The 15,255-nt window shown below is 38.3% G+C and overlaps 1 protein-coding gene across 4 annotated transcripts in view; it reads right to left on the reverse strand.

Moving 5' to 3' along the window:
- Positions 1 to 270: 270 nt before the first annotated feature.
- Positions 271 to 15,255, reverse strand: part of SS18 (SS18 subunit of BAF chromatin remodeling complex) — a 72,616-nt gene continuing 57,631 nt past the window's right edge. For all 4 annotated transcript variants that reach the window (XM_040264764.1, XM_040264765.1, XM_040264766.1 and 1 more), the window contains 2 exons: positions 11,562 to 11,695; positions 271 to 1,472 (listed from right to left, as the gene is read on the reverse strand). In XM_040264764.1, the coding sequence (XP_040120698.1) occupies positions 1,446 to 1,472; positions 11,562 to 11,695 (161 nt within the window). In that variant the 3' untranslated portion in view covers positions 271 to 1,445. The remainder of the gene's footprint in view (positions 1,473 to 11,561; positions 11,696 to 15,255) is intronic.

The raw sequence follows: 15,255 nt of genomic DNA on the forward strand, positions 1-15,255 counted from the left end.
GGCACCCCTTCTGTTTTGTTTCCAGTTGTAAGTGGGGAAAAACAATCCAATTATAAAGAATATACCTTATTCCCTGGGCACAGGCAACTGTGATGAAAATAGCGACTTACCTTTGGGCTCGATATTTTCAGATCACGCTTAAATAATCGTGGTTATAAACTTCTCAATGCATGATTTCCTGCCCAGTGCAAAATCCCTGAACTCAGCTCAAACAATCAGGCACAGGACAGTCTCACGTATGATGAAACAGACCATGCTAATAAAACAGAGTGATCTGAAATGCAACCTCTATGCTTTTAATATACATCAGAATAAACCTCATCAGCAAGCATTTTCCTAAACATCTCTGTGTTCTATTAACCAACATAAAAAAGGGGAAAACGTAAAAGTATTCCTTTATAAATGGCATTATTTCCAGTCAAGAAAAGTTGAAAGGAAGGTTTATAAAGTCTCCTGAACTATTCTTATTATAGAAACCAATTATCCTTCTCATGTTAAAAAATAAAATGCATCATTGTTGACTCTTCTTTGATATCATTTATATAATGTGCTGATATTACTTGCTAGTGATTAGTCAAACAAGGTAAAATCAAAACTTTCAGGTTCAGTTATTGCTTTTAGGAGAGGACTTACATGAAACTGTTAACCAAGATTCTTCAGATCCCACATGAAGTAATTCTTATTGCCTCACATTTTAAAACAGAATTATAAATGATCTTTTATAAAAAAGGTTTTTGTCCACAAAACTGGAAAGCTTCTTTAAAAAACGCCTTTTTACTCAAAACTGTACCACAGTGCCCCTGATTAGCTAAGAGAGAAAAGGGGTCTGAATGTCCTCTGAAGACCCTAGTAGGGGACACATGGGAGCATTGTCTTCCCCCACCTTCAGCTTCACAGGACACCATGTTGAGACCAGCACAATCAAGTATCTAACATGCTCCCATCCCCACTGACAGAGGAGTTCTGATTCTGCCCAGCGCGTAGTGTACCGCCTTGCATATTCACCACATGAAATAAACATAATATATAAAATATTGCTGCTGTAAAAAGTGTACATTTCCCTCTTCCCCTTACAAAAGAATCTATGGAAAAGTATTAAAATTCCCTTAACCTTCATAAACATACAAAGCTGTTCACACCTTTCAGTCTGTAACAGTCCGTTTGAAACGCAGTTCCAAAATCATTGCAAATTGGGTATGTCATTGTATTTTCTGTCCAATGTTGCCATCTAGAGTAGACATGTGAAATCAAGAGTATTTTTGAGCTACTAAAGCCTTTTTATAACTAAGCCACACAGGCTGCTTACGGATGAAACAGCCGCTTATCCACAAGGTTTTTCCAAAAACTAGATGGAATGGAAGGGTCTCTTCACAGGAAGGTGTCCACAGTGCTGAGGCGACAATATGACTGCTAGTAGATTCTGGCTACTGGAATGGAAGTACTCTTCACTGCTGGTAGTTTCCATACTGCCCCTAAAAGATAAATTTTAAAATGTAATTAGATGATCATTTGACCATAATAGTTTGCACAGAAAATCACAGGTCAGTCTTTACACTGTCATGCAGCAAAAGCAGCTACTTTCAAAACATACAGAAATTGTTCTATATTTAGGTATACAGTATCTCTGATTTTTTTCTGACATCACATTCAGCTGCAAATGGATTTCTAAGTCTTTGAGCCTAGAACAGCACATAATGAGAATTTAAGTTTCTGGCGAATTTTGATGAACTGATCCGGAATGAGTGAGAAGTTCTGGCTCTAAACTCTGGCATGGTGTGTATCAGTGTATAAATTATGTGCTAATATACAAAGTCTGTAACTGTTTGGATTATTATAATAACTTATGTTATTAACTTAGTAACACCTTAGGGTAAGTAGCAAGGATGAAGAGATATCTGGGAGATAAGGGTAAAAGAACCTTATAGCCTGTCTATAGAATCTGGGACTTTCCCTGAGGTCAGTGAGGTATCAGCAGACATATTCAGGTAGGCAGCTGGTACATAAAATCAAAGAAAGACTGCTTTACTTTTGTTGCTTTTAATAAGGTAGGTTTGAAGGGCCTGTAGGCTGATAGCAAGGGAAAGAAAATAAAGTATAGATATAAAAGAGGTAATGAATGAAATAGAAACATTCTATAACGGAGGTAAACAATGTCCAGTATACAACTGTTAAAGCAGGTTTTTAGAAAAGAGAAGGAAAATCTTTATCTCCAAAAAAGAAAGGTAGAAGAAAAGAGAGACCAGAAAAAAAAATTACTTTAATAAAATATCTTAAATGTGTTTTAAAAAGATGCTCATAAAAGCACTTATTTTCCAAAAACAGTATTCACTGGAAGCACATAATCAGCTGTTTCCTCTGGCTAAATATCCCCCTCTAAGTCACATTAATTATTTTATATCAAGAAAGTATTCTAGAGTTGAAATCCTCCTATACCGTAAGAAGTAGTACCCAAAAAGTTTACACTTCCATAGAAGTAGATATACTTGAAAATCTGAATACCACTATATCTAAGCAGATATATAGATAGAATATATATATATATATAATATAATTCTATAAATAGAATTAAGGCTTTAAAAATATTGATGTATTTTACATAATTATATTCAGAAAGATTTAAAGTCAGAGCTCATCTTAAAATATGTGTAGAGCTTCCCAGGTGGTCCAGTGGTTAAGAATCCAACTGCCAATGCAGGGGACACGGGTTTGATCCCTGCTCTGGGAAGATCCCACATGCCAGGGAGCTACTAAGCCCGTGTGCCACAACTACTGAGCCCATGCTCTGCAACAAGAGAGGCCCCTGCAATGAGAAGCCCACGCACCACAAAGAGCAGCCGCACTTGCCACAACTAGAGAAAGCCCCACACAGCAATGAAGCCTTAGCACAGCCAAAAACTACACAGGCCATTTAAAAAAATAAAATTATAAAAAGAAATATTTATAGGTAGGATCTGCTTTAAAATACTCAATAAAATAGGATGGGAAGTATATAAAACAACATTGGTAAAATGTTGATAATTGTTGAAGTTGGTTTGTGGGTACACAGGGATTCATGAGGTTCTTCTCTGCTGTTTTTGTTTAAAAATTCCTATGTGCTGTGCTTAGTCGTTCAGTTGTGTTCAACTCTTTGCAACCCCACGTGTCCATGGTGATTCTCCAGGCAAGAATACTGGAGTGGGTTGGCATGCCCTCCTCCAGGGGATCTTCCCAACCCAGGGGTCAAACCCAGGTCTTCTGCACTGCAGGTGGATTCTTTACTGTCTGAGCCACCAGGGAAGCACAAAAACGCCTAGAGTACAACGTTTAAAATAAGAAATGCTTAGCATACAGGAACTTGCTATTCAACTATAAAATTATCTAAATACTAAGTTTAAGTCCCAACTCTATTGTTAATTTTTTGAGATGCAGATTCTTCATCTATAAGGTGGGGGCCGTAACATATTCATCTCTGGATCTCAATTTTTTGTTTAAGGTTACATGAGTTCTACCTCATTTGTTTGCTAGGACACTCAAATGAGAGAGGACATGAGAAAGCGCTTTCAAAAATTAGAAAAAAATTAGAAATCAGCGAGTCTTAATGTTGGAAGAAAACGCTCTCCTAGTGAATGTATATAATGAGATAGTGATGATGAAAGCAAGCGGCACATATTATGAATGATGTGAATGCAGGAGAGAGGTAAAAACGGATGTGCCATATAAACGGAACTTATCATCTCTCTACTATAGTATGAATTAATGATAGGGACTAGGTCTTATCCATTCTTAGTCCCCAAGTATTGATGAGTGCCTGACTCATAAGACTTCTTCAATACTGTATGCCAAATATGATATTCAAGCAATTACAAACATTTACTGAGCAAATATTCTATGCTCATCACTGTAAGAAATCTGAAAAACGGGGAAAATAAAATTTACAAATAAAGTGTAGTTACAGAACAAGTTCTATAAGCATTCAGAACCCTAAGGTTAAGGTTAGGTAACCCTAAGGAAAAGGTTAACACAACTAAACTAATTTTAAAAATATTTCACAGAGACTGTGTGCCTTAAGAAAATAGTAAAATGTGAACAGCAGAGAAAAGAAAAAAGGGGCAATTCAAATAGCAGACACAGCTAAAGCAAAGGTAAGGTAAGGTGAAGTCGCTCAGTCGTGTCCGACTCTTTGCGACCCTGTGGACTGTAACCTACTAGGCTTCTCTGTCCATGGGATTCTCCAGGCAAGAATACTGGAGTGGATTGCCATTTCCTTCTCCAGGGGATCTTCCTGACCCAGGGATCGAACCCAGGTCTCCTGCATTGGAGGCAGACGCTTTAACCTCTGAGCCACCAGGGAAGCCCCAGCTAAAGCAAAAGTGGAGAAAAAATGGTTAAGTGGAGAAAAAATGGTTAAAAAACGCTTAGGGAACTGGAAAATAAAAAAGAATGTACAATAATAATGAGTAGAAGCTATTGATTATTTGGTAACACACAGCTTGAAGTAACAGATGTAAGAAGTCTGACTAGTATCAATAATAGCTAACTGTTAATACATCTCAATAACATCTTATGTCTTACCATATGTCAAACACCATAATAAGTGCCTTGTGTTCATCTGTTACCTATGCAGTATACATTATCTCCACTTTATAGATGAAGAACCTGAAGCCCTGAAAATTTAAGTAACTTGATCTAGACTTAATCACTTCACTAGGATAACAAGTGCCCCCAAATACTGTATATTTGCAACCATTAGCAAATTCTAGGGTTAAAAGTAAGGGTTTTGGAGCCAGAAATCTATTTCTAGTTTTAACTCTCCTGCTTAACAGTTTCTTGTCCTTGAGGCCAGTTACCTACCTTCCCTTTCTTGATTTTCTCATCTGACAAGTGAGGGTAATTATAATTTCTGCTTCAGAAAGTTATTCAAGAAGAAGAGCATGAAGACGCTCTGCACATAGCTGGTGTGGCTGGAGGCAGCCTGGTACAGGGAAGGGTCCAGTCCCTGGGTCTCTAGTTACTCAGAACTTAGCACCCAGCTCGACCACTGCTAACCTCTGTCATCTCGGGTCAATCACTTCTACTCTCTAAGCCTCAGCATAGCATCTCTCGCTTTGCTTCTCCAACTTTTCTTTTCCTTTTTTAAATTACAAAATTCCTCTGACTAGAGAAAAGAATGAATGGGAAGGGATGCAAGAAGATAGCACGGGGGAACCCTTCATCCTGTGATGAAGTTAGGACATATTGATGGTCTAAACAAAGATAAGGCACTTTTACAAGTGGATGGATACAAGAATGTTGAAGGAGACCAGGCTAACAAGATTTTGTCATTTACTAGATGGAGAGAGGGAGATGGGGAAAGACCTAAGTACCAAATGTGGCACATGGCTTTCTGACTTGGCAATAGTGCCTCTCTCTGACAGACAACACAGAAAGGAGGAATGTGTGGCACAGAGATTATGAATGCTTTGGTTATACGAAACTGATATGCTATTTCTAACTGCAGATGCCTTCTAGGCACCTGATGTTCAGAAGAGAAAGTCAGACTAGAAATAGAGATTTGACAGTCAATAGCACGATAAATTGAAACCCTGTGAGTAAATGAGATTTTCTAGAGAGTGTATGGTGTGAAGAGTCCCTAGACTGAACAATAGCTGAGTAATATCAACCATCTTTAAATTTGATTTTTTCATTCACCTAATCCTATCAAGGTCTTAAATTTACTGTCAAAATACTTTTTAGGGGTTTCTTAATTCTTATGATCACCATTCAGATGTAGGAACTGATGGCCTTATATGTTCATTCACCATATTTACTGACTACTCAGTATGTTCCCTGGAAGAAAAGCTATGACAAATCTAGACAGCATATTAAAAAGCAGAGACACTACTTTGCCAACAAAGGTCCATGAAGTCAAAACTATGGCTTTTCCAGTAGTCATGTATGAATTTGAGAGTTGGACCATAAAGAAAGCTGAGCACCAAAGAACTAATGCTTCTGAATTCTGGTACTGGAGAAGACTCTTGAGAATCCCTTGGACTGCAAAGAGATCAAACCAGTCAATCCTAAAGGAAATTAATCCTGAATATTCATTGGAGGGACTGATGCTGTAGCTGAAGCTCTAATACTCTGGCCACCTGATATGAAGAGCCAACTCATTGGAAAAGACCCCAGTGCTGGGCAAGATTGAGGGCAGGAGGACAAGGGGATGACAAGAGGACAAGATGGCTGGATGGCATCACAAACTCAATGGACATGAGTTTGAGCAAGCTCCAGGAGACAGTGAAGGACAGGGAAGCCTGGCATGCTGCAGTCCATGTGGTCACAAACAGGTGGACACATCTGAGCAACTGAACAGTAACAGCAGCAATGTGTTCCACTAGATGGTGGAGACTCAACAGTGATAAAAACAGACATGGTGAAGTCTTTAAAGAACTGACAGTCTAGGGGAAGAGAGTATGATAATAACAATAACATAATGTGTCACATGGTGATAAATGCTATGCTAGAAATAAAAGCATCTAACATAGTATTTAATGAAACTTTCCTGCTAAGATCAGGAACAAAGCAGAGATATCCCCTCACACCACTCTTTCTCAACAATGTACTGAAATTCCTAGCTTATGCAATTAGAAAAAGAAATAAAGATACACTAATTGCAAAAGAAGAAATAAAACTGTCTTTGTTTGCAGATGACATGACTGACTCAGGAGAAAATCCCAAAGAATCAACAATAAAAAAACCTCCTGAAACTAATAAGCAAGGTTGCAGGATACAAGGTTAACACAGAAAATTCCCCTATACACTAGCAACTGAGAGAGTCAATTGCTGGGCAGGTTGATAAGAAGTCCAGGGTCCCCGAGGAGGAGAGAGGGGTCTGGAATTCTCAAGGAGAAGGGAAGGACAAACGTCTTTTTTTCCCTCTATATTCCTTAGTTTGAGTCATAAGTCATTTTTTCCTTTAAGCCTGGAACTGATGATTACATAACAAACAGCTTGGTTTAAACTCTGTACTAAGGATTATATAACAACATATCCTGCTAGAAAACGTTTCTCCTTCCTGAAAATCTTCTGACTATTCCTGGTATCTTAGAATGTGTATTACGGGAGTGGGTCTGGTAAAATCTTTCTGCTGTTAAGTTCTAATCCTGTTATCTTAAAATGTAAACTGTGGGAGTGGGTCTGGTAAAATTTTTACAACTTGAGACCTTTTGATTTACTGTAATGACCAATTAGAAAAGTATGTAACTCCCTTGCTTAACTCTAGTGAGAGGGCCACTCTCCACCCCCTTCTGATGTCTGTGTCAGAAGCTTTCTCTGTCCCTTTTTATACTTTAATGAAGCTCTGCTACACAAAAGCTCTTGAGTCATCAAGTCTGGTCTCTGGTCCTAAAGCTAAATCTTCGGAGTTCATGAATCTCACACCATTCACCCTAAGCTATCGCAATAAGCAAGAGGAATTTGAAATTAAAAACAATACCATCTACATAAGAATTCTCCCCCACAAGTTAAACTCTTAGTTCAATTCAATTCAGTCACTCAGTCGTGTCCGACTCTTTGCGACCCCATGAATTGCAGCACGCCAGGCCTCCCTGTCCATCACCAACTCCTGGAGTTCACTCAGACTCACGTCCATCAAGTCCGTGATGCCATCCAGCCATCTCATCCTGGGTTGTCCCCTTCTCCTCCTGCCCCCAATCCCTCCCAGCATCAAAGTCTTTTCCAATGAGTCAACTCTTCGCATGAGGTGGCCAAAGTACTGGAGTTTCAGCTTTAGCATCATTCCTTCCAAAGAAATCCCAGGGCTGATCTCCTTCAGAATGGACTGGTCGGATCTCCTTGCAGTCCAAGGGACTCTCTCAAGAGTCTTCTCCAACACCACAGTTCAAAAGCATCAATTCTTCGGCGCTCAGCCTTCTTCACAGTCCAACTCTCACATCCATACATGACCACTGGAAAAACCATAGCCTTGACTAGACGGACCTTAGTCAGCAAAGTAATGTCTTTGCTTTTGAATATGCTATCTAGGTTAATCATAACTTTTCTTCCAAGGAGTAAGCGTCTTTTAATTTCATGGCTGCAGGTATAAATCTAATAAAATATACATAGAACTGTATAAGGAAAACTTAAAAAGTAATAAAAGAAATCAAAGAACTTAATAAATGTAGAGATGTTCCATGTTCATGTATAGCAAACCCAGTACTGTTGAGATATAGGAGTTCTTCCTAACTTGATCTAAAGAGTCAACCCAATTCCAACCAAAATCTTAGCAAATTATTTTTGGATACTGAAAATTATAAAATTTATACAGAGCAGCAGAAGACCCAGAATAACCATAGAATAATAGAGGAGACGAACAAAGACTGACAATGTTCAACTTCAAGACTTACTATCAGCAATTAAGACAATGTGAAATTAGTAAAAGAATAGAAAAACAGATAGAGGGAAGTGAATAGAGAGCCCAGAAATAGATCCACTGAGATACAGTCAACTGATCTTTGGCAAAGGAGCAAAGGTAATACAATAGTGCAGGGGTGGTCTCGTTCAACAAATGGTGCTAGTTAACTGGACATCTGCATTTTACAAAAAAGTTAATCTAGATACACATCTTAACAACTAAGATTTTCTCAATTCAGAGAATTAATTTAAGTAAGAACTTGACCTAAATGTAAAATAAAAAACTAACAGAGCTCCTAGAAGACAACATAAGAAAAAACATAGGTGACCTTGAGTTCTGCGATGACTTTACAGAGACAATATCAAAGGTGTGATCCATGAAAGAAATAACTGATAAACTGGACTTCATTAAAATTAAAACTTTCTACTCTGAGAAAGACAATGTCAAAAAAATAAGAAAAGTCAAGAAGACAAAGCAGTACTTGAAAAAGACATATCTGATAAAGACTGTTATCTAAACCATACAAAGAACTCTTACAACTCAACAATAAGAAAATAAACAACTCTACTAAAAAATGGGCCAAAGACCTGAAGAGACACCTCCCCAAAGAAGATATATGGATGGCAAATGAGCATGTGAAAGGATGTCTATATAATATGTCATTGGAGAAATGCAAAATAAAACAACGAGATATGCCACACACCTACTAGAATGGCCAAAATTCCGAACACTGATAACATCAAATGCTGATGAGGATGCCGTGTGACAGGAACTCCCATTCACTGCTGGTGAGAATGCAATCTGGTTAACCCACACCATTACCAAGATAAAGACCAAACTCAGCTTATAAGAGTCCTCCTAACCTGGCCCTAATTTATCTCTCCACTCTTTTGCCTCTTCCTCCCCACACTTCTGCTTTACTGAGCCACATATCTTAATACTAGTCCTTCATGAGTGCACTTTCTGACGAAAATACCCGTCTGTTCTCTACAACAAGCTGGCTAATATCTTCTCAGCCTTGGGCTCCTGCACTTATACTTCCCAAGGAATATGTATCTGAATTAAGAGCTTCCTTTCACAAAAATCTTGCCTTCCCTCATACAAGTACCTTCTCACACTACATCATATTATCTACTTACTTGTCTGTATCCCACCTAGACTTAAGTTCACAAATGCAGAGTCCATATTGATCTAATTTTCCTAATATATTCCCATCTTGGCATATAAATGTTGCTCAAGAACCATTTACTTAATGAATGATGTAAGTTTAGGAGATTCAGAAACATGATGAGTCAGGAAGAAAATGAAGTTGAAGAAAATGGCAAGACACCCAGAGAGATGTTCTGAACACAGTTGAAAAAATGGAGCTGGAGTTGGGTTGAGAAGGGTGGGCTAAGGATACTGAAAACGTAAGACAGGAGGAATAGAGACTGAGAAAAACAATAAGCCAAGGGCCGATAAAAGAAACTGATGGGGTAAAAGAAAGGTGAGAAACAAGCAGAAAGTAGAAAAGGAATCACTGGAAATTAAGAGGAACAAAACAGTAGTGATGTAGAAGCTAAAAAAGACCACTTAAGAATGGAAATAGGAACCCGAGTCAAACGCTAAAGTAAGGTCAAGGAAGATCGAGACAGTTGCTCCATGAGCCATAGGGACTAGGTCTGTTTCACTCATCTAGGACACAACAGTGTCCAGCACACACGGGAAATTAATAAAAATTAGTTGAATTATGGAGTAAAGGACCACTTTTCAACAGCCATGGATTAGAATGAGCCTAAGTTATATCTGCTCAGGGATCTTGTCCTTAAATACTCACTAGTCAACACTTATTTTACAATTAAATAAAACTTCCTCTAATCCTTTGACTTAATCTTAGTACATTCTTTTTAATACTACTTATCTGTCCACAGCCTTTTATTTTTCCCTCCTAACTAACTAAGAAGTGTCAGTACAAGAGGGTTGCCCACTTGAGAGAGCACTGACGAAAGAGCTGCTTATGCCTCAGCATCTAACCAGCACTGTATATGACTTGTTCCTCAAACCAGATCGTCCCCACTGGTCCTGTAACCCTAACATTAAAAAGTAATGTATTTTAGGCAGCTTAAGTGGTGAACAGATCAGATTCTCCTCACTGTAAAGACATTAAACAAACCTGAAGTCAATAAAAGAAAAAAAAAAAAAAAACCTGCCAATGTAATAAATCATCTTAATAATTTAGAGCTTGTATGAGAAGATTCATAAAACAATGACCGTGGCAGAGGATTATTAAGCCTGAGCAATTTACTGATGAAAAGAAGGTTTAAGAGAATACAGACATCATAGGATGAGATACACTTATACTTATCTGAAGGAAGCAGAAGGAAAGATAACAGGGGAGAAAGAAAGATTATTAATATCTGACATAATGGATATGGGTATAGGAGGCAGCAGAGGAAGGTTATGAGTATGGATTGAAAGAGAAAGGACATCGTGGCTGCTAAGGAAGTGGGGTGGATATGCTGACATGAAGCTGAGAGCCTGGGAGAGCACTGACTCCGATGGACTCCACATTTCAACAGGTCAAGTCTTGAGTAGTCTTGAACAATACACAGGAGGAAAATGAGAGAAATCAAGGGGTTTAGAAGACAGAATAATGTTTGGAAGGGCTAAGGGAAGCATGCCTGCCGGGTAAAGACTAGAGAGAGACTATAAATGAATGAAAATGAATGAATGCTGGTGCCTGGAGAATGCCATGTTTTATATGCTACAGTAACCATGATTAACTATGCTGCTGCTGCTGCTGCTGCTAAGTCGCTTCAGTCGTGTCCAACTCTGTGTGACCCCATAGACGGCAGCCCACCAGGCTCCCCCATCCCTGGGAATCTCCAGGCAAGAACACTGGAGTGGGTTGCCATTTCCTTCTCCAATGCATGAAAGTGAAAAGTGAAAGTGAAGTCGCTCAGTCGTGTCTGACTCTTAGTGACCTCATGGACTGCAGCCCACCAGGCTCCTCTGTCCATGGGATTTTCCAGACAACAGTACTGGAGTGGGTTGCCATTGACTGTGCTAGCATTCTATGAAAAAGACTCAAGAGAAAATACTTTTTTTTGGTTAACTCATGTTATAAACAAAATGAGGGAAAAATGAAAAACATTTAAGCTCATCAAGAGTGAGCACACAATGGGGCAGCCACACAGCTGGCCAAGTAACTTACCTGGTCGTACCCATAAGGCCTCTGCTGCGGTGGCTGTGGGGGTCCAGGCTGTGCCGGTCTGTAACCCCCATATTGCTGACCTTGTCCCTGTGGGTAGTTAGGATACTGAGGACCTGGGCCACCCTGTGAAGGACCTGCAAAATAATTAACACAAATAAAACTCCAGAAGAAAATATAGCAAGTTCCTAGAATTCTAGAAAGGGTTTAGAATTAGATGTTACTATGTTCTCATCTTTAAACTCAAAAGAATAGTTTGCTATCTTGATTCTTCTCAAATGCTTTTTGAAATAAATTCCAAAATTTATAAGTAGAAATACTATTAGGTTCAAGAGGGAGGGGACATAGGTATACTTATGGCTGATTCATGCTGACATTTGGCAGAAACCAACACAATATTATAGAGCAATTATCCTTCAATTAAAAATAAATTATAAAAAAAATACTGTAAAGATACTACCATGTACCAAGATGCTTTGATTCAGTATAACTATTAAGCTATGTGTTAGCCATTAAAATTTCATATGTCAAAATGAGTGAGAGACTTGGGAGTTGTAAAGCACATGATGTTAAGGAAACTCATCTGTATTTCTATTAGAAAGTTAACCAGTATAAGCAAGGGGTAAAAGAAAAAAGCAAGAAGTAGATTCAAATTAAAATACTGAAGAAATTTCTAATTAAAGTTTGGAAATCAGTGACAGTTGCAGCTGTATAACTCAACATTTACGCTTGCAATCACTAGAAGAATCACAAAGAATGATTTTACATGTAAATTTCAGATTTACATTCGCAATCACCAAAAGAAAGCTTTATGCTCTACACTGACAAACACCGACAAACAGAATCTAAAAAAGACTTGAAAAGCCACAGATTGCATGTGAAAAAACACGATTCAAAAGTTACCCTCTGTGTACCCATCACCTTTAATACTTAACACATATAAGTGAATGATTTCAACGTCCAGAGAGACAAGGGACTAATTTGGCTTGCCAAACAAATATGTCTATTTTGTAAATTCTACTACTGTCTATTGTCAAGAATGCTTTATAAAGCATAAGCTGAAGTGCTTTCCTGCTTAAATGTTTTCAATCATAGCCATTCAAAACCTGTCATAGAAAACACTGATTATAGAGGAATGTCAAAGAGAATAAATTTTCAAGCTTAAATAAATTCCATCAGTTTACTCTTTTGACTATTTAATTATTATGCACCTGATTATTAAAACTAAATTTTCTATTAGAATGAAGTTTGACAACTAAAACCTACAGATAAGCAAAGTGGGTTCCCCAGCGTCAGACAGAAAAGCATTTAACCTTTCCACTGAAAATATTTCTCTTAACTCAATAAACTTACCTGACTGATCTATGTAACATTTGTTTTCATATGAACACAATAAAACCAGAATACTCTATTTATTCAATGTACAAATGTTCAATGGTCATGAAATGGAAATGCCATTTGAGAGTAGTAAGAATATCCCTTCAAAAAGACAAGAAATACATGGAATATTTCTAAAGTCATATTTGGAATTAGGGAACCAGAACTGATCGATACCTAACTTCCAATACTTGCCTGAAATTTCAGTGCTTATTTGCGAAGGTGCAAGAGAATTTTAGCCTGATTCTGGTTCTCAGATTTGCTATTACAGGTGGAAAGAGGTGCCCATAATAACAGCAGAGTTTAAATCAATGAATAAAAAGAGTAAGATGTTGTTGTTATTTAGTCACTGTTAGGTCTGACTCTTTGTGACCCCATAAACTGCAGCATGCCAGGTTCCTCTGTCTACTATCTCCCAGAGTTCGCTCAAATTCATGTCCATTGAGTCAGTGATGGTATCTAACAATCTAATCTTCTGTTGCCCCCTTCTCCGTTTGCCTTCAATCTTTCCCAGCATCAGAGTCTTGTCTAATGAGTCAGCTCTTAGCATCAGGTGGCCAAAGTATTGGAGCTTCAGCATCAGTCCTTCCAATGAATATTCAGGGTTGATTTTTTAGGATTGTCTGGTTTGATCTTGCAGTCCAAGGGACTCTCAAGAGTCATCTCCAGCACCACAGTTTGAAAGCATTGATTTTTCGGTGCTCAGCCTTCTTTATGGTCCAACTCTCACATCTGCACACAACTACTGGAAAAATGATATTTTCAACTATACGGACCTTTGTCGGCAAAGTGATATCTCTGCTTTTTTAATACATTGTCCAGGTTTGTCATAGCTTTCCTTCTAAGGAGCAAGTATATTTTAATTTCACGGTTGCAGTCACCGTTCACAGTGATTTTGGAGCCCAGGAAAATAAAATCCATCACTGCTACTTTTCCCCTTCTATTTGCCATGAAGTGATGGGACCAGATGCCATGATCTTAGTTTTTTTTAAATGTTGAGTTTCAAGTCAACTTCTCATTCTCCTTTCATCCTCATTAAGAAGGTTTTTAGTTCTTCTTCACTTTCTGCCTTTAGAGTGGTATCATCAGCGTATCTGAGGTCATTGATATTTCTCCTGGCAATCTTGATTCCAGCTTATGATTTATCTAGTCCTACATTTTGCATATAAGTTAAATAAGCAGAGTGATAATATACAGTCTTGATGTACTCCTTTCCCAATTTTCAACAGGTCATTCTATGTCCGGTTCTAACTGTTGCTTCTTGACCCACATATATAGGTTTCTCAGGAGACAGCTAAGGTGATCTGGCATTCTCATCTCTTTTAAGAATTTTCCACAGTGTGTTACGATCCACAAAAGGCTTCAGCATAGTCAGTGAAGCAGAAGTAGATGATTTTCTGGAATTCTCTTGCTTTCTCCATGATTGAACAAAGGGTGACAATTTGATCTCTGCTTCCTCTGCCTCTTTGAAAACCATCTTGTGCATCTGGAAGTTCTCAGTTCACATACTGCTGAAGCTTAGCTTGAAGGATTTTGCACATATCCTTGCTAGAATGTGAAACGAGCACAATTATATGATAGTTTGGACATTCTTTGGCATTGGAATGAAAACTGACCTTTTCTAGTCCTGTGGCTACTGCTGAGTTTTTCCAAGTTGCTGACATATTGAGTGCAGCATTTTAACAGCATCATCTTTTAAGATTTTAAATAGCTCAGCTGGAATTTCATCACCTCCACTAGCTTTGTTCATAGTATGCTTTATAAGGCTCACCTGACTTCACACTCCAGGAGGGCTCTAGGTGAGCGACACCCTCGTAGTTATCTGGGTAACTAAGACCTTTTTGTTTAATTCTTCTGTGTGTCCTTGCTACCTCTCCTTAGTCTCTTCTGCTTCTGTTAGGTCCTTACCACTTCTGTCCTCTATCATGTGCATCCCTGCATAAATGTCCCCTGTTAGCACCAATTTTCTTGAAGAGAACGCTAGTCTTTCCCCTTCAATTATTTTCCTTTATCTCTCTGCTTGTTCATTTAAGGGCTTCTAATCTCTCTTTGCTATTCTCTGGAACTCTGCCTTCAGTTGAGTATATGTTTCCCTTTCTGCCTTGCCTTTCACTTCTCTTCCTTCCTCAGCTATTTGTAAAGCCTCTTCAGATAACTATTTTGCCTTCTTGCGTTTCTTTTTCTTGGGGATGGTTTTGGTCACTGCTTCTTGTACAACATTACAAACCTCCGTCCATAGCTCTTCAGATACTCTGTCTACCAGATCTAATTCCTTGAATTTATTTGTCACCTCTACTGTATAATCATAAGGGATTTGATT

Source organism: Oryx dammah, unplaced genomic scaffold (assembly GCF_014754425.2).
Source record: "Oryx dammah isolate SB20612 unplaced genomic scaffold, SCBI_Odam_1.1 HiC_scaffold_22, whole genome shotgun sequence".
Lineage (NCBI taxonomy): Eukaryota > Metazoa > Chordata > Mammalia > Artiodactyla > Bovidae > Oryx > Oryx dammah.